General features: G+C 52.5%; 1 protein-coding gene across 1 annotated transcript in view; it reads left to right on the top strand.

The window, feature by feature from the left end:
* The first annotated feature begins 836 nt into the window (after positions 1 to 836).
* WNT6 (Wnt family member 6) overlaps positions 837 to 18,660 on the top strand; it is a 51,927-nt gene continuing 34,103 nt past the window's right edge. The window contains exons 1-2 of the mRNA XM_078596438.1: positions 837 to 1,521; positions 17,061 to 17,281. Coding sequence (XP_078452564.1) covers positions 1,445 to 1,521; positions 17,061 to 17,281 — 298 coding nt within the window. The 5' untranslated portion in view covers positions 837 to 1,444. The remainder of the gene's footprint in view (positions 1,522 to 17,060; positions 17,282 to 18,660) is intronic.

The raw sequence follows: 18,660 nt of genomic DNA, 5'->3' as shown, positions 1-18,660 counted from the left end.
CACACGCGCGTACACACTGACACACACACACACGCGTACACACACTGACACACGTGGGCGCTTGGCAAGCGGCGTCGGGACATAGGGACGCCAGCGTTGCGCTATTTAAATGGAGGCCTCCGCCCCCTCGGCTCGACCCCAGGGCGCGCTCCCCTCTCCGCAGCGGGCGCCTTCACAGCTGAGAGGCGCGGCGTGCGGGCCCTGTAGTACGTGAGCGCGCGCGTGTGTGTGTGTGCGCGCGTGTGCGCGCTAACAGCACTTGCCCGAGCAGTCTGTTAAGGGCTATACGGGGGATCTTTGCGTGTGTGTGTGTGGGGTTCGTACGAAACCCGTGTCCGTGTGTGTCTGTGTATTCGTCTGTCCTTGTCCGTGATAGGTACGTGGGGGTGTTCGTGTGTATATGTGCAATCGCATGTGATAGGAACGAGCGTGCGTGTTTGTAAGAAATGCACGCGAGTGTGTTAAGTGCGAACGCGTGTCCACGTGTCGCTGTGTGAGTGTGTGTGGCGTGGTGCTGGCCACCCACCTCTTCGTGTGCAGTGCCGGCCTAAATAGGCGTTCGCTAACAGCACTTTCCCCCAAAAGTCTGTGAAGGCTATACGGGAAGACCTTTGTCTTTGCGTGTCCCACGTACGTACGTGCATGCGCGCGCGCGATGCGTGTCTTTCTGCGAGCGCGATTGTTTCTCTCCGACTTCCTCTCCACAGCTGTTGTGTAGTTTTGCGGTTTTGCTCGCTGCGTAAAGATCGCGGAGTTTTTACGCCTGAGTGGTGCACGGGGCGTTTGGAGGTGGTGTATGGGGGGGGGGGGGGTGGGTGTGGGTGTCGGTCGTGCGGCAGTGCGTGACGTGTCGGCGGGGTGGCCCGGTCAGTCGGGAGACGAATGGTGCTGACAGAAAGACACGGAGAGAGCGAGCGGAGAGAAAGAACGAGCTAACGAGCGAACGCACACGAGGGGCGAGTAGGCTAAGGCGGTGCCAGTCCCACGCACCACGAAGACACACGGACACGCGCATGCACGACAGACGCACAGGCACACTCTCGACAGACACGGGGGGGGGGGTGAGCACGGAATCAAATCATGAGAACTCGAGTCGCAACCACGTTCGCCAGCAAAGGGCCGGCGGTCACCGACGCGAACGCGCGCTGACACGCGGCGCGAGTGACCGGATTTTTGAAAGCAAACGAGAAACAAAAACAAGCAAAAAAGTACAAAGAAAGCAGCAACACTCACAATAACAACAACAACAACGACGACACAGCGACCGGGGGGGGTGGAAGTTGTGGGTGGGTGCTGCCGGTAAAGGCACAGCGAGAGAGACGAGACGCAAGAGAAGGCGAGAGAGAGAGACAGACAGAGAGACAGAGAGAGAGGGAGAGACACACACACGGGGAGAGAAGAGAGAACACGGGGCGGAGGAGGGAGCCCTCGTCGCAGGAGCAGCATGGCTCGGCTGCCCGGAGCGCCGCTTGCCCTCTTCTTCCTGCTCCTCTACCCGACCAACATCATCGGCCTGTGGTGGTGAGAGAGCCGTGCACGACACCGCCACTTCGGGGGTCACTCCCACCCTTGACACACACACACACACACAATCGCATCGATACACACACAGACACAATCGCTTACACGCAGACACATGTACACGCGCGCAGACACACACGCGCGCGCAGACAGGCATGGACATGCACGCACACGTGTATGTGCATGCGGAGATACACATGCATGCAGGTACAAAGACGTCACGCAAACGAAGACACGCAGATACACACGCGCGCGCAGATACAAAGAGACATGCAGACACGCACACACATGCACACATGCGCAAATACGCACGGATACACACTCGCGCGCATACAGGCGCGCATACACACACGGGCATAACCACAGACACACGCGTGCACACGAAGACGCACGCGACACACATTCGTAGACACGTACCGAGGCGCACGCATACACACGGACAGCAAAGACAAGGGCACACATGGCCGAGACACACACACGCAGATAACCATGCATCATCATTATTTATTTCTTTGTATATTTATGAGATACACAAATAAAAAGGTCACCCGTGTAGTCCTAACAGACTGTTGGGGCGAGTGCTGTTAGCGAGCAGCACCTACGAAGGTCGGCACCGCACAAAGACATGCGCAGACATCATCATCAACATCACCGTCGTCGTCATTATCATCATCATTGGTTAATTATTTATAATCGCGTTTCAATCGGTCAAAGACGCGTCCCTTAGGCGCTCGGAGTCCGGGTTTAGCGTTGCCGGCAGGTCGCTACCACAGAGCAAGTTGGATTAGCGCCGTTGGCCACGTGCGGTGCGAAAGAAGTTCAGCGTAGATTGTGCAACTCGCTCCTCTGCAATGTGCGCACGTGTCCACCACCCCCCCCCCCCCCCAATACGCTCGTTTGTATTATTTGGTTATTTCGGTAAAGTCACGTAGATAGGAAAAAGAGAAGTACATTTTTATTCACTTTTTTATATCGACGTAACTTTACCGAAAGAACCAAAGAATATGAATTCCTGTAGTCACGAAAGTTTGAAGTCAAAATTTCGCACGAGTTTGTGTCGCTGACGGCGAGTTCAATTGTAGACTGTTTTACAATGTGCATGGCCACGATAAATAACTCGGATGGTGACGATTTCGTCTGACAGTTGCTTATATGTTGTTTTTGTTATACAATGCGGCAAAGCAGTGCATTGCTTGCTAAACCGCAATTAACAAAACAACATGCGCGCGCGTGTGTGTGTGTGCATATAGAGTTTTGGGTTTACATGAAATATAGAAGAAAACAATATATTAAAGATGATTCTACTTTACCATACATGTGAAACTGAGACTGCTTGCAAAGATTGACTCGGGGGGGGGGGGGGGGGTTGGGGATGTCCCAGAGTCGGTGAGCAGTGTCCGAGGTGGTGTTAGAGCGAAAGTAGCGAGCTGGCTTGACGGAGGTTTCAGTGGATGGGTGGTGGTGGTGGTTTAGTTTTGGAGGGGTGGCAGAAAGCTGGGGGGAGGGAGGGGGGAGGGAGGGAGGGGGGAGGGAGGCTCAGCAGGGGGCGGTGGGAGGGATGAGTCCTGACCAAGGGGACCCGTCTCTTACTCCGAGGCCAAGACTCGCGGAGAGATCCCATGAATCGTGACGCAATGGAGAGACACGTCCTGCCTCTGAAAACAAACAGTTGTGAACGCGAGGGCATGCATGTTCTCTATATTATACACAGACATAAGATCCCCCGTATAGCTATGGTAGACTGTCAGGGCAAGTGCTGGTAGCGAATAGCACCTATGAAGGCCGGCACGGCACACGAGGGGGTAGGTGGCCAACACCACTCCCGGCGGCCTTTGTCTCCCTGGTGACAATGGTTACGCACCGCAACAGGTACTCATTTGAGGCTGAGTCGACCTAGGGGAGGCCTAGGGCGGGTTCAGATAATCGTCACCGGTGTTGGCTATGAGCGGGAATCAAACTCGGGTCGCCGGGTTCGTGGCGCAGTGGTAAGTTCACTGCGATATGGACCCGGCGACCCGAGTTTGATTCTCGGCCAAGAACGGACATCAGTGGCGAGTCGTGTCGGAACCGCTCCAACCCCACCTCCTCCCCTTGTCACGAACCCACACCGAGCAGCGTGGTTAATGTTCGGTCAATTGACGGAGGGCTGCCAATTATTATGATATGTACACACGCCCACAATAGAGTACATATATACATGTAATCTCACTATCATTGATAATGTTGACTGTCATTAATATTATATTCGTCATTTAATCAATCCACTGCTGGATGAAGGCCTCCCCACGCCGTGACTGTCACGGGGTTGTCAACCATACTTTACCACGCTGGTCAATTTGTTATTCTTGTTATCACCATATAATGTGTGTACATATATGTATATAGCCTGCAGAAGAAAAAAAACAACGTGTCAAATGCGCGCTTGTGCAACGAAGCTCCGGAATTGTGGAGCGATGCATGCTTTAGCACGAGAGTTATTTGGAAATCTGGCTGATGACATTCGCCCACAGCCGCCCAGGCTAGCGAGGTGCGTAACTTGGGTCAGTGGACTCCCTCCGTGCCAAAGACACTTTCTTCCTATAATTGAATTACGACCGCGGCTCTGTTTGTTTAAGTAAAGTGCCGGATCAGTCGTTTGCCAATTTATAACTTTCGCTTTTGAAGGAAGCGGCACTCAATCCCCCGCGTCACCGCTGCCGCGCGTCTGCGCTGGTCGATGATTAACGGGGGGTCGAGGCTCGTGGTCAATATTGAGCGCCACTTAAGAGAACGAAAAAAAATCGATGTGTGTGTTTTCTCAGGATATGTCTGTGATTATTAATGATGATTCATTCGCTCGTTTTTATTCTTATTATTGCGCAATGCTCCTATTTAACACGTGCATTATTAACTGTATAGTCATCGTATTGATTTTACATTATTGTATTTTTTTTATGGCAATTACCCTCCAATTATTAGTATCCTTTTCGGTTTCGGCTGAGTTGTGTGTGTGTGTAAATAGTTTTAGGGGGTGGGGCGCTGGCCCGGTGGTTAGCACACTGAACTATGAACCCTGTGACCTCAGTTCGATTCCCGGCCACAGCGTATTATCAGTGGCGAAGTGACATTTGAACCGGCGCTGACCGCAATTTTCGCCGACGAACGCCGACAAACGCGGTTTATGATCAAACAACACCCCCCCCCCCCCATTACCGGACACGCCGTGCAGATGACGAACCCTTCATCCACGGGAGTGGATTGATAAATACACGCATCGGCGTAATGGCGCACGCGTGCACACACAGCGCCCAATTTTAGACTTCGCAATCCCCATCTGAGATTCGTTAAGTGCCCTTAGATTATTTAGAGTATTTTGGCTGCTATAAATTTCCACGCGATAAGCCACTTCGCCGAGCTATCATTTATGGCCAGGTCGCTTCTGGAAAATGAGCGAATAGGACAGTGAGCTTAGCTTGGTAGAATAAAACATTGTATATGTTACATTTTGATTTAAAGCTTTCGCGACTGCAGGGATTCATATTCTTGGTTCTTTCGGTAAAGTCACGTAGAAGGGAAATAATAAAATAATAGAAATATAAAACAATAAAAACAATTCTCACGACGTGTCGACTGCAACACAAGCAATCATCATCAGGTGTGAAATCCACAATTTTTCTTGCTTTGGGTTTCACACCTGATGATGATTGCTTGTGTTGCAGTCGAAACGTCGTGAGAATTTTTTTATTGTTTTATATTATTTTATTATTTCCCTTCTACGTGACTTTACCGAAATAACCAATAATATTGTATAAGTTCTAAGTGATTTGCTTACTTTCCCTATACTTTGCACTCCTATCGTACATTTTTTTCGTTTGTTGTTGTGACGTTATGAGACGTCTGTTAAGAAGCGCTTTTTGGCCCATTGGATTCCTCCAGTGTTCATCAATATTTCTGCTTCTGCATCGTCACCGGCACTGTGTACAAGTGTAACGATGAATGCGACAGATTGTATGCATGTACGTTGAACTTCTTTCGCACCGTACGGAGCCGACCGCGCCAAATCGGAGGCGCCAGCGAATCGAAGATGAACCGTCGATTCGTTAAGCTCACCGTACCTGGCACCGAGTCGCGTGCCCAAGGTGACTGTTGTAGATTCGTGTCGCGCGCAATGCACGTTCGCGTTGACCACCCGCGTGTCACCGGCGTTGGAAAAATTCGATTCTCGAATCGCCGTTCGAGATGTCGTGACGATTCATCGAATTGACGGTGGAGGAGAGAGAGAGAGGGGGGTGGGGAGAGGGAGCGTGGCGGTGAATCGTTACGCGCATAGAAAGTACGCGTGGGTGTTGTTCTTTTCAGACTGTAAAATAACTCCTCTGAGTTGGTGGGCCAAGCAAAAGGCGGTGCATGGCAGTGCCACGTGACACGCCAGGCACGGTAGGGTCACGTGGCACGCAAGAGGTGATGGCAGACACCGATCCTCCTTTCCCTCTGTGTGTACCGTACGTTGAACTTCTTTCGCACCGTACATGGCCGTTTACGTCTCTCGGAGTCCCCCTCTCCTCCCCTCCCCCCCCCCTTTGCTCTCCTGTTCATGTTTCACAAATCATCATAATCTTTATTTAGAGCGCAGGAGGAAATCCGATGAGCTAAGAAGCTCATTTTCACAGATGTCCGGTAGGGGCACGGGGTCAGCAAGTTCGCAGCCGGCACTCACTCCCCTGTCTGACAGGGAGGGTCCTCTCAGCGCTGCACAGAACGTGGCAACTGATGACAATGGATGTCACGTGGTAACTGATGACAATTGATGTCACGTGGTAACTAATGACAATTCATGTCACGTGGTAAGTGATGACAATTGATGTCACGTGGTAACTGATGACAATTGATTTCACGTGGTAACCGAAGACAATTGATGTCACGTGGTAACTCGTGACCATTGACTTCACGTGGTAATTGGTGACAATTGCTTTAACTCGAGACTACTGGCACAGAGGACATTCTGAAGCCATGCGAGCAAAAGCCACCAAAGACAAATCCCCCCACCTCCCGTGTAGCCTTAACGGAATGTCGGGGCAAGTGCTGTTAGTGAGCAGCACCTATGAAGGCCGGCACGGCACACGAGGGGGTGGGTGGACAGCACCACGCCCGGCCGCCTTTGTCTCCCAAGTGTTTACACACCACACCAGGTATTCATTTAAGGCTGAGTCGACATAGGGGAGGCCCAGAACCTGTTCAGATAATCGTCAATGGTGTTTGGCCGTGAGCGGGAATCGAACTCATGTCGCAGGGTTGGTAGTGCAGTGCACGAACAACTGCACTACCGCACTAAATGAAAACACACACACAGATGCCATACGTACCCTACCAGTAGTTGCCTCCCTGTCACTGAAAAAGAGCATTTCAGGGGCACATTAACCTTGTGTAAGGTCAAGAGTAGTTGTCCTATGGAGGAACTGCCCCCTGCCATATGATTATGGAATGTGTGTGGGTTCGTAGCGCAGTGCTCGAACAGCTACACCATCGCTCCACCACCACCACCACCTCGTGCTGAATCAGCACTCCTCCCTCCCCCTTCATCCCCCCCACGCCCGATACTCGCGCGTACCCTGCGTTCCACTCTCGTTGCTCATTCGCAGTAGCATCAGCAGTCATCTGCAGTCACATGTCCATATCGTCATCATCTACAGCCTTCTGCAACATCATCATCATCAGCATCATCCCACGTTTGCGATGGCGAAATTGTTACCCCCCGCGCCTAGTAGGCATGAGGTTCGTGGGGGGTTCGATCCCGGACCCTGACGATGCCTGTTATGTACTTGGGAGTCGGCGTGTTCTCTCTCCCCGTGGTGATCGCGTGGACTGTCCCCCGGGTTCTTCTGGTTCTGCCCCCCCCCCCCACACACATTTAGAATGAACACACCTTTAGATTATTTGGCTGCTCCTATAAATCCCACGTGTGATGATATCAGCCTCTGCAACGAGCTATTATCACGTGTGGCCAGGCAGCCTCGGTTAAAAATTCAAATGTTTCAGTTTCATCTCGCCAGCGCATCCGCTCGCGGCGTTCGCATTCCGGCGGTGCTGTCCGTCTGCGTCGGGCCGTCGCGACAGCCGCGATACGCGTCACGGTGCAGGATTGTCGCAGCCAGGAGTGCACCACCCTGTTACAGAAACAAGCCCCCCCCCCCGCCCCCCCCCGGGGAAAAATACGTCACGCAACGAGCGACTTCTCGAGTGGTCTTCGTACAGCGATCACCCAGGCATGTATAGACCTCTCAGCTGGAACAGGCCTGATTATAAGCGCCATCGCCGACGCAAACATAGTGGCCTGTGATCAGGGGTCAACTGGTGACCGGAATGAGATCGTGAACTCGCTACACTTTCACGAGCCAGGGGGCTCTCGGCGATTACCCGGCTCAGTATCTCGGACACGGCCGTTCGGGCGAGACCTCCACCGCGGGTGAAGGCGAGGAGCATGGCATTGGGAACATAGAAAGTAGTGTACAACTGACGTGCTTACGTCCGTGGATGGAATTGCTTTCCAGCTCAGACACCGCTTGCTTGCCCATCGCCACGTATATAACCTCTTGTTGTAACAGCTCTCTCCGTAGTTTAGCAGTTCCACTGCTGGATTATATTTTTTTCCGCCTGAGGACGGCTGCTTGTGTTGCGATCAAAACGCCGTGATTTATTTTATTTTACTTTCTACCTACGTGACTTTACCGAAAAAAACAAAGAGTATGGATTTCTGCAGTCACGAAAGCTTCAGATCAAGATAGAGTACAACAATTGTTCCACTGCCCTCTGCTGCTCGCCACATAGACTTTAGAAACTTGAGTGCCCCAGTAGGAGTGTTATTATAATTACACTTGGTTACCCTGCAAAGCCTCGCCGAGTCTCGTGAATATTTTCAAGAGGGTCCTGACATTTTTTTGCGTTAGCGGTTCGTGATTGCTATAGAGGTTTCAACTGAGTAATTGCGGTGTAATCTTGCATATTTGGCAACTTTGAATCAGAATCTTTCTTTAGACTGGAGGAATCCGATGAGCTTTGAATCTTTTATTCACAAATTTTGTACCATGACGCCGGCACAACAATGGCCTACTCGTGCGAATGATGTCACAGGATCTTTAACGTTCACTGTGGAAGCAGACAGCGTGGAATTTGAATGGTAAATACACCCGCGGTATTCAACAAGGTGGCATAATCTGGATTCGGACCTTGTGAATCTCTGCAACAAGCGGCTGCTTCGCTGGCGCCGGGCCGTGTCACCATCCCTGGAGGCGGTTATGGAGTTTATTGCCCATCCAAAACACCGCTCAAGCTCAACACCTGCTTAGCTTTTGACGAGATCGGGCGCGTTATCATCATCATTGCATGTTAATTCACATGCATTGGGAATTCGCGTTGGCGAGATGTTATTTTCCTCGCCTGATTTGCAGGAGTTCGTGGGTTCGATCCCGACCCTGACGCCTGCTGTATATTTGGAGTTTGCGGCTTCTTTCTCCCCGTGGTGATCACGTGGATTGTTCTCCGGGTCCTCGGGTTTTTTCCTTCACATTTAGAATCAACATGCGCTTTGATCATTAGGTTGCCATACATGTGCACGTGATAAGCCTTTTTGTCGAGCTATCATTTGTGGCCAGTTTGCTTCTGAAAAAGAGCGATATAGCTCAGTCGGCCTTAGCTGATAAAATACAAATCGTAGTAGTAGTATAGTAATCAACCATGAGGACATTGGTACAGGTACCAAATTAAGCCTTAGTACCTTAGGAAGGTTACCGATATCATCTCTCCCTTTCCGATTCGTGCTGCATCAACTGCGAAGGTCATGGGGGAGAGGCTGTCAGCAGATATCCTCACGCTCGCCCGCCAGGGATCAATGGTGAATTCGGTACCACACTAAAAATTAAACTTTCTTTCTTTTTTCAGGTGAGGCCCACTCAGCTCTGTAGCTCTGTTTCAGAAGCGACTTCGCCACAAATGAGAGCTCAACAAAGTGGCATATTACGGGGAAATGTATAGCAGCCAAATACTCGAAACGCACGTTGATTCTCAATGTGGAAGGAAAACAGAGTACGTGGAGAAAAATCCACGCGACCACGGAGAGAACATCCAGACTCTAAATATACAGAAGGCGCCAGGGTCGGGATCGAACCCACGAACCTTTTGTATGCCAGGCGAGGTAGTTAACATCTCGCCACCGTGGCGCCCCAACATAGCCCAGCAGCAGCCTATACCACCTGTTTGATATACGGTGGCCGCCCATCCAAATACAATCCAGGCTCAAACCTGCTTAGCTTTTGATGAGATCTGGCGGATTCCGCGTGATTAAATCGTATGGCCAATGGCTGAGACGTCTTATATGTTTTCCTATTCTTAAAAAATAAAATCTCCGGATTGTGCTATCGTTGATTTGTGACGAGAAAATAAATACATTTGAGATGTACTTGTTGTGAGCAGCGCACCACCACGTGTCAGATAGAATATACACCTCAGGTGTCACACCACAGAACAACTTCCGATAGTCTCTCCAACTGGGCTCCTGTAGCCACCCCTGGGACACCCCCCCCCCCCCCCCATGTACCCCGTGAAGGGTGTTCCGTGCGTGGAGCGGTGCCAATTACCTGAGTTCCATTCCGGGTCACGGCTAACATCAGTGAAAAATAGCAGATACCTCGAGCAATCTGCTCGCGGTGGCGAGATGTTATCACCCTCGCCTGGTATGAAGGAGGTTGTGGGTTCCATCAGGACCCTGACGCCTGCTGTATATTTGAAGTTTGCATGTTCTCCTCGTGGTCGCGTGGATTTTTCTCCGGGTCCTCGGGTTTTCCCCTCCCCATTAAAAATCAACACGCGTTTAGAGTATTTGGCTGCTATAAATTCCCACGTGATAAGCCACTTCGTCGGGCTATCGATTGTGGCCAGGTTGCTTCTGAGAAATGAGCTACATAGCTCAGTGATAAAATAAATGTTTTTTGTTTAGTTTGGTTTCTCAAACTACTTCATCGTGAAGTCTGCTCAGCCCCCACGATGACCGACGCCGGGGAGAAAGGCCTTCATCCGTGAGTGAAATTACAAAGCTGCCGTAAGTTGTCGTCTGAAATCGAGAGTTGGAACCCAACTCAACCGCCAATCCCCCCCAAAACGACCGTACAAAGCAACACATTCGGCCCAAGTTAGAATCCTGCTGCTATCGCATCCGGCCTGGGATCTTACCCAGTTCCAACCTCACTGCACTTGATAGAACGCAGCGTAAGGCAACGGCCAGGATGATCGATGGCCCAGCACTCACCGATTCACTACGGCCACTCGCTCACTCGCCGGCGGTCAGCGCCTCCTCGTCACTGCTGTATCGCTGCTACCACGGTTACCCTTCCGATGAACTTCGCTCCTCATCCTAACGTGTTCAATCCCTACTCACCACCTTCACCGCATCTCCCCCCCACCATCCCCCCTCCCCCGCACCCCCCCCCCCCCTGATCCGTCTCGACACGCGTGCATGTGCGCTGGGGAGCAGAGCCAGCGTGCATCACACGCGCACGCACGCGAGCGCGCACACAGAGACGGTGGTGGGGGGGGGGGGTGAAGTATAATTGGACCATTAAACATGAAAGGCGCTCTTACAATGCGTGTCATTGCATTGCTATTTACAGAATATTTTCCTTGGCCGCTCCAGAATTTCGTTACCGTGAATGCGGGCGAAGAAGATTGTTTTTCATTTTGCTCTCGCTCTTCCCCAAGACCACCGCCTTCCTCCTCCCGCTACCTCCAGCCACTGTCGTGTCAGCAGCAGCGGCGGCGGCAGTAGCTGATGTACAGCCCTTTGTGAATCTATCGCTGGATGGAGGCCTACCCAAGCCGTGTCTGCTCACAGAGGGATTGTCTGGCCATGTTTCACCATACTGCTCGGTGACGAAGGGGATTGCACAAAACCACCATTGGTACCTCATTTGCCAGTAAAAAATATGATAATTGTTTTTTTACCCTTTTATCTGGCAACAAAACTGACACCTTTTTTTACAAGGAGTCATGTTTGCATAGACCACAATACCTGCAGTCATAATGCAAACAAAAAGCATAACTCTGATAATGTATGCACTGTCCTATGCGGGACATGGAGTAACCAATGCGTCGGATGTTATTTCTTCAACATCCAGCTCCCGAAGATATGTGACCGCCTCTCGTGTGATACATTCTCAAACAGAGACCTCCCCTCCTCCACACCTACTCCGCTCACTGTAGACCTACACACACACAAAGCACGTTGCTGTTAGCGAGCACCTATTACGGGCACCACGAAGAGGGTCGTCTGGCCAGCAAGCACCATGCACGCCAGAGGGCTTATGTCCGCATATCGCAGAATGTGTCAATTTTGGGCTGAGTCAACCTAGGGAAAGCCCAGACATGGTTTTGATGTCGTTCGCCTATGATCTTAAACTTGGCCTGGTTGGTGGCGCAGCGCGCTAACGACTACGCCACCGCTCCTCCACCGATAAAGACAGACACACTACGCACGCACATATACAAAGACAAAGATCCCCCGTATAGCATTAACATACTGTTAGGGTAAGTGCTGTTAGCGAGTAGCATCTGTGAAGGCCAGCAAGGCACACGAGGGGGTGGGTGGCCAACACCACGCCCGACCGCCTTTGTCTCCCCAGTGGCGATGTTTACACAACGCACCAAGTACTCATTTGAGGCTGAGTCGACCTAGGGGAGGCCCAGGACCGGTTCAGATAATCGTCACTGGTGTTGGCCATGAGCGGGAGTCGAACTCGGGTGGCCAGGTTCGTAGCGCAGCGCGCTAACCGCTACACTACCGCTCTCCACATATACACACACAGACAGACATGCACACGCAAACACAGACAAGAATACAGACGCATGTCTTTACAAATTCACCGTGGCATACACACAGGGACAAGCACACTGACACACATTCTCTCTCTCGCGCACTCATACATATACATATACGCATACATATACCCTACTACAAATGATAATGCTGCCATCTGTTGACGATTCGCTCCGCTATGTAAGGGGCTGTAACCGTGGCCTCGTGCGAGCGAGTTCTTCCCTTGTTGCAGAAGTTCACGGTTCAAAGCCAGCGACCGCCCTGGTCATGCCTGCGGGTGTATGAACATCAACTAAAATACGCGCCATCTACTTCACACCGGACGCTAACAATCCGAGGGCGTCGTTCGCACGAGTTATGCCATCGTGTTGCGGAGTCGTGGTCCAAATGTGCCACGTTTTGCCAAAATGTACCCTGAAAAACGACTGATTTGCAAAATACCCACAAATAGTCACCGTCGTTCCCTCCGTGAAAACTTAGCAGGAGCCTCCTGGAAAAGGGTCACGGGACTACTGAGTGAGGTTTTTTCCCCAGGGTAATGAGCATGATAATAAGAGTACAACCTGGATAGGCAGGCGCTGCGGTAGTGAGATGTTAACTACCTCGCCTGGTGTACAGGAGACTGTGGGTTCGATCTCGACTCTGACGCCTGCTGTGTATTTGGAGTTTGCGTGTCTCTCTCTCCCCGTGGTCGTGTGGATTTTTCTCCGGGTCCTCCGGTTTTTCCATCCACATTTAGAATCAACATCCACGCGTTTAGAGTTATTTAGCCGCTATTCTTTACCACGTGATGATAAGCCACTGCATTGGGCTTTCATTTGTGTTAGCCTGGTCGCTTCTGAAAAAAGAGCTACATAGCTTAGTGGGGGCCTTACCTGGTAAAACATAAATCGTCATAGTTGAAGTAGTTTAGAGTTGCCATACGAATGGGGGGAGACAGCTTTCTTAGACTCCCTCGGGAATTGTCCAAGAGCCGCTGCCTCTTTTGAAGAGTCGAGTCCAGAGGTGGTTTGGGTGGGAGCCTGGGGTTACGGGGATCAGAAGGAAAGGGATATGCTGGGATGTGGGGTGGCGTGTGGTTAGGGTGGGGAGGGTGGTGGTGGTGGTGGTTCTGAGTAGTCGGATTCAGAGATGGTCGGGATAGCGGGTGGGGGGGTGTAGACGGAGGTAGGGGGGATGAGAGAAGCTGCAGGGCGATTGTTGCTCCTCGTGTTTGACTGATGCTGCTGCACGCGATGTTTGAGTGCAATTTGACCTCAAAGTCATCCGTAACCATTTACGCGACCCGCGAAGCCTCCTTCGTCCGCGCAGAGACGTTTCTAATATCAGGGGGAGGGGAAGGGGGGGGTGGGTGGGGGTGGCACGTGGCGAGCAGACGAAAAACGTGGCCGTGTAATCGGTCTGATTCACGTGAAAGTGCTGGCCGAGTGATGGTGGATGATGATGGTGGTGGATGATGATGGTGATGATGACTTTGGACAATCGGCCAGCGTGGGCAATGTATGGTCAATTCAACTCCCTATGAAAACCCGCACAGCGCGGTATATCCTTTCATCCAGCAGTGCATTGCGAAAGCGCTGGAATTTTTTTAGTTTTTATTAAATAAGGATTTGGCTGGCGTTCACATGTTTGACCTATTTGCAAATGCACGAAAACGTGTTTGCGAGTGTTCAGCATGTGCGGTGGTGACGCGTTGGTCAGTGCACTGGGCTACGAAACCGGCGATCCGAGTTCGATTCATGCTCACGGCCAGCATCGGTGACAAATATCTGCACCGGTCCTGGGCCTTCCCTAGATCAACTCAGCCTTTAATTAGTACCTGGTGCTGTGTGTAACCATCAGCACTGGGGAGACAAAGGCGGCCGGGCGTGCTTCTGGCCATCCACCCCATTCGTGTGCCGTGTTGGCCTTTGTTAAGTGCTCGTCAACAGCACTTGCCCCCGAGTCTATACGGGGAATCTTTGTATTTTGTTCGGCACGTCACGATTCGAGGTGACGGATGCGCTTCTGTCTTCTGTCAAGTTCGCTTCGTCACTCTAAACGCGACGTTGTCATTTCCCTTCATAGCGCATACAGCTGCGCGGTAAATCGATTCTTACACAGATTAGCGTTAGATTTGCGTTAGGCCGTGCTTGTGAAGCGTTCCATGTCAACCTGATATTACAACCAAAGCGTGAGAGCGACTCGCGTGCGTTCAAAAAAAATTAAAGTCGATTACTGCTGAAACATTTACAACAACCCCAATTAATCGAATTTAAGCTCCCAAAAATCACTGCGCGGGGATTGACTGTTGCCCTTTGATGAGCGAGGCCGCTAAACCTGAATCTGTCCCGGGATGAACGCGAACGAGTGCCGGATCCCAGTCGCGGATGAACCAAATAATTCTCCTCCAGCGGAGTGTGGTGGCACGAAAGCTAATAGAACACGAGCCGTGATTTAGCTGTCGAAAAATACAAGGGAATATCAAACTATTTAAGACAGAATAACTTTGCTGTCACTAACAGCGAAAAACTAATCTCCAGATAACTGGAATTTTCTCAGGATACTTCCTGAAGAACGCCAGTCATCCTGAGAAAGGCCGTTTGGCCGAAACGTCGAGATGTCCATCTTCTCGCGATGACAACCCTATGTTATTTATTTTCTCTACGCGTTTTTCCTTTCCACACTTTCAACGAAGTTTTCAACTTTCACCTGGCATATACGTATCCGGTGGAAATTGTTCGTAATTTCACGCGTAAAGTCCTTCAAAATGACTCAATTCCCCCTTCCACGGACGCAATCGCACGAACGCAACTATCCTCGTGAACGCACGAGAAAACACGCACTCATGTACACGAGACAAAGACAAAAATATCCCCCGTACAGTATGGACAGACTGTTGGGGGCAAGGCAAGTGCTGTGAGCGAGCAGCACCGATGAAGGGCGGTACCACACACGAGAAGTTGGGTGGCCAGTAACTACGCCCGACCGCCTTTGTCTCCCCAGTGGCGATGTTTTACACACCGCACCGGGTACTCATTTGAGACCGAGTCGACCTAGGGGAGGGCCCAGAACCGGTTCAGATAATCGCCACTGGTGTTGGTGGTGGCCGTGAGCGGGAATGGAACGCGACCTCGCTAAACGCCACACTACCGCTCCCCACATTTACTCGAAATGCACACATACGCACATATACACACACACATCATTTTGATAAACATAATTAAGGACGGACACGGTACAATTATGATGCATTGCGTGTGAGCGCTGCGCATAGATATATGTGTGGTTACAGACGCACGCGTGTGCGTATCGTAAGGCGACACACGTTCCACACCACAAGTGGCCCCCCGCTGTCCCTCCCCACGTCTCTCTCTCTCTCTGACACCCAGCAAATCATAAACACGCGCGCGGCATCTCACACACACACTCATGCCGGTTTGCAAAAGGTTGCGCACTCTCACTCACACGCACGAAATACAAAGATCCACCGGATAGCCTTCAGCAGACTGTTGTGGCAAGTGCTGTTCAGAGCGGCTCGGCACAAACAAGGGGGGTGGGTAGGTGGGTGGCCAGCACCAAGCCCGGCAACCAGTGCTGCTGTTGACGCAGCGCACCAGGTGTCCATTCATTTGAGGCTGAGTTGACCTTGGGGAGATCGAGCACTGGTTAACCTATTCGCCACTGTGTTTAGTCGTGAGCGAACTCGTGTCGCCGGGTTCGTAGGCCAGTGCACTAACCAGCACACGATCACTCACCACGAGACAAAGTCAAAGATCCCCAGTACATATAGCCTCAACAGAGTTTTGGGGCAAGTGCTGCTAGCGGGTTGTGGTTCTGGGTGGCCAGAACCACACCCGGTCCCCTTTGTCTACCAAATGGCGATGTGTACACACCGCACCAGGCACTCATTCGAGGCTGAGTCGACTTAGTGGGAAGCCCAGAACCGATTTCAGATAATCATCTCTGCTGTTGTCCGTGAGCGGGAATACGAACTCGGGTCGCCGGGTTCGTACCGCAGCGCGTTAACCACGACACTACCAATACCCGGCATTCGCAACTAAGTGACGGTGATGTCACCACGGCGCTTGTGCCAGGCCAGGTGCACTTTTTTTTCAGAAGCGACCAGGCTAACACAGATGAAAGCCCAATCGAAGGCTCACTGATAGAAGGGCACGGGACAGACCCAGGTGCCATGGCTTGACTGACATGAGACCACTGGCAGATGCACCATCTGTGCCCCCCCCCCCTTTACTGTCCCAACTAGTTGCATTTTAACCGCTCGTTGCGTTTCGAGCATCGCTCATCTCCCCTCCATCGTTGTTGCTGGAGGGCGACTGCTTCCAACCGCCCAGGAGCAGCGTCCTCCACAGAGGCCGATCTTGACCACCACTGCAAAAATCCCCCATATCGCCTTTACAGACTGTTGGGGCAAGTGCTGTTAGCGAGCACCTATGCAGGATGGCGCGGCACACGAGGGGGTGATGTGGCCAGCACCACGCCCGGCCGCCTTTGTCTCCCCAGTGGCGATGTTTACAAACCGCGCCAGGTACTCATTTCACGCTGAGTCGACGACCTAGGGGAGGCCCAGGACCGGTTCCTATAATCGTCACTGGGTGTTGGCCGTGAACGGGAATCGAACCCGTGTCGCCGGGTTCGTAGCGCAGCGCGCTAACCGCTGCACCACCGCTCCCCGCTACCCCGCCTTACGCACCAACAGGGCCGTGGGCAGTCCCCTCGTCATGGACCCCAACAGCATCTGCCGCAAGACGAAGCGACTCGCGGGCAAGCAGGCAGAGCTGTGCGTCACGGCGCCCAACGTCGTCGCCGAGGTGGCCAAGGGGGCCAAGCTGGCGCTCAAGGAATGCCAGCACCAGTTCCGATTCCGCCGGTGGAACTGCACCGTCACCAATAAGTACTTCGGCAAGATCCTGCAGCAGGGTGTGTGCACGTGCGTGCGTGTGATGATGCGGCACTCTCCGAGCCTCTCCCACTCTCATCTCACTCTACTCCCCTCCACGCACTCTCCTGCCTCTCACCTCTCATCTCACTCTACTCCCCTCTTCGCACTCTCCTACCTCTCCCCTCTCATCTCACTCTACTCCCCTCCATGCACTCTCCTACATCTCCCCCTCTCATCTCACTCTACTCCCCTCACTCTACTCCCCTCCTGCCTCTCCCCTCTCATCTCACTCTACTCCCCTCCACGCACTCTCCTGCCTCTCCCATCTCATCTCACTCTACTCCCCTCCACGCACTCCCCTACCTCTCCCCCTCTCATCTCACTCTACTCCCCTCCACGCACTCCCCTGCCTCTCCCCTCTCATCTCACTCTACTCCCCTCTCATCTCACTCTACTCCCCTCCACGCACTCTCCTACCTCTCCCCTCTCATCTGACTCTACTCCCCTCCACGCACTCTCCTGCCTCTCCCCTCTCATCGCACTCTACTCCCCTCCACGCACTCTCCTACCTCTCCCCTCTCATCTCACTCTACTCCCCTCCAGGCACTCTCCCGCCTCTCCCCTCTCATCTCACTCTACTCCCCTCCACGCACTCTCCTACCTATCCCCTCTCATCTCACTTTGCTCCCATCCACGCACTCTCCTACCTCTCCCCTCTCATCTCCGCTCCCCTCCATGCACTCTCCCGCCTCTCCCCTCTCATCACACTCTACTCCCCTCCACGCACTCCCCTACCTCTCCCCCTCTCATCTCACTCTACTCCCCTCCACGCACTCTCCTGCCTCTCCCCTCTCATCTCACTCTACTCCCCTCCACGCACTTTCCCGCCTCTCCCCTTTCATCTCGGCTCCCCTCCACGCACTCTCCCGCCTCTCCCCTCTCATCTCACTCTACTCCCCTCCACGCACTCTCCTACCTCTCCCCTCTCATCTCACTCTACTCCCCTCCACACACTCTCCTACCTCTCCCCTCTCATCTGACTCTACTCCCCTCCACGCACTCTCCTGCCTCTCCCCTCTCATCGCACTCTACTCCCCTCCACGCACTCTCCTACCTCTCCCCTCTCATCTCACTCTACTCCCCTCCACGCACTCTCTCGCCTCTCCCCTCTCATCTCACTCTACTCCCCTCCACGCACTCTCCTACCTATCCCCTCTCATTTCACTTTGCTCCCATCCACGCACTCTCCTACCTCTCCCCTCTCATCTCACTCTACTCCCCTCCACGCACTCTCCCGCCTCTCCCCTCTCATCTCCGCTCCCCTCCATGCACTCTCCCGCCTCTCCCCTCTCATCTCACTTTGCTCCCATCCACGCACTTTCCTACCTCCCCCTTTTCATCTCACTCTACTCCCCTC

This window comes from Lampetra planeri, chromosome 1, assembly GCF_965212315.1.
Source record: "Lampetra planeri chromosome 1, kcLamPlan1.2.h2, whole genome shotgun sequence".
NCBI lineage: Eukaryota > Metazoa > Chordata > Hyperoartia > Petromyzontiformes > Petromyzontidae > Lampetra > Lampetra planeri.
Note: the sequence above shows the minus strand (reverse complement) of the source record. Positions and strands in the feature narration are given on the sequence as shown.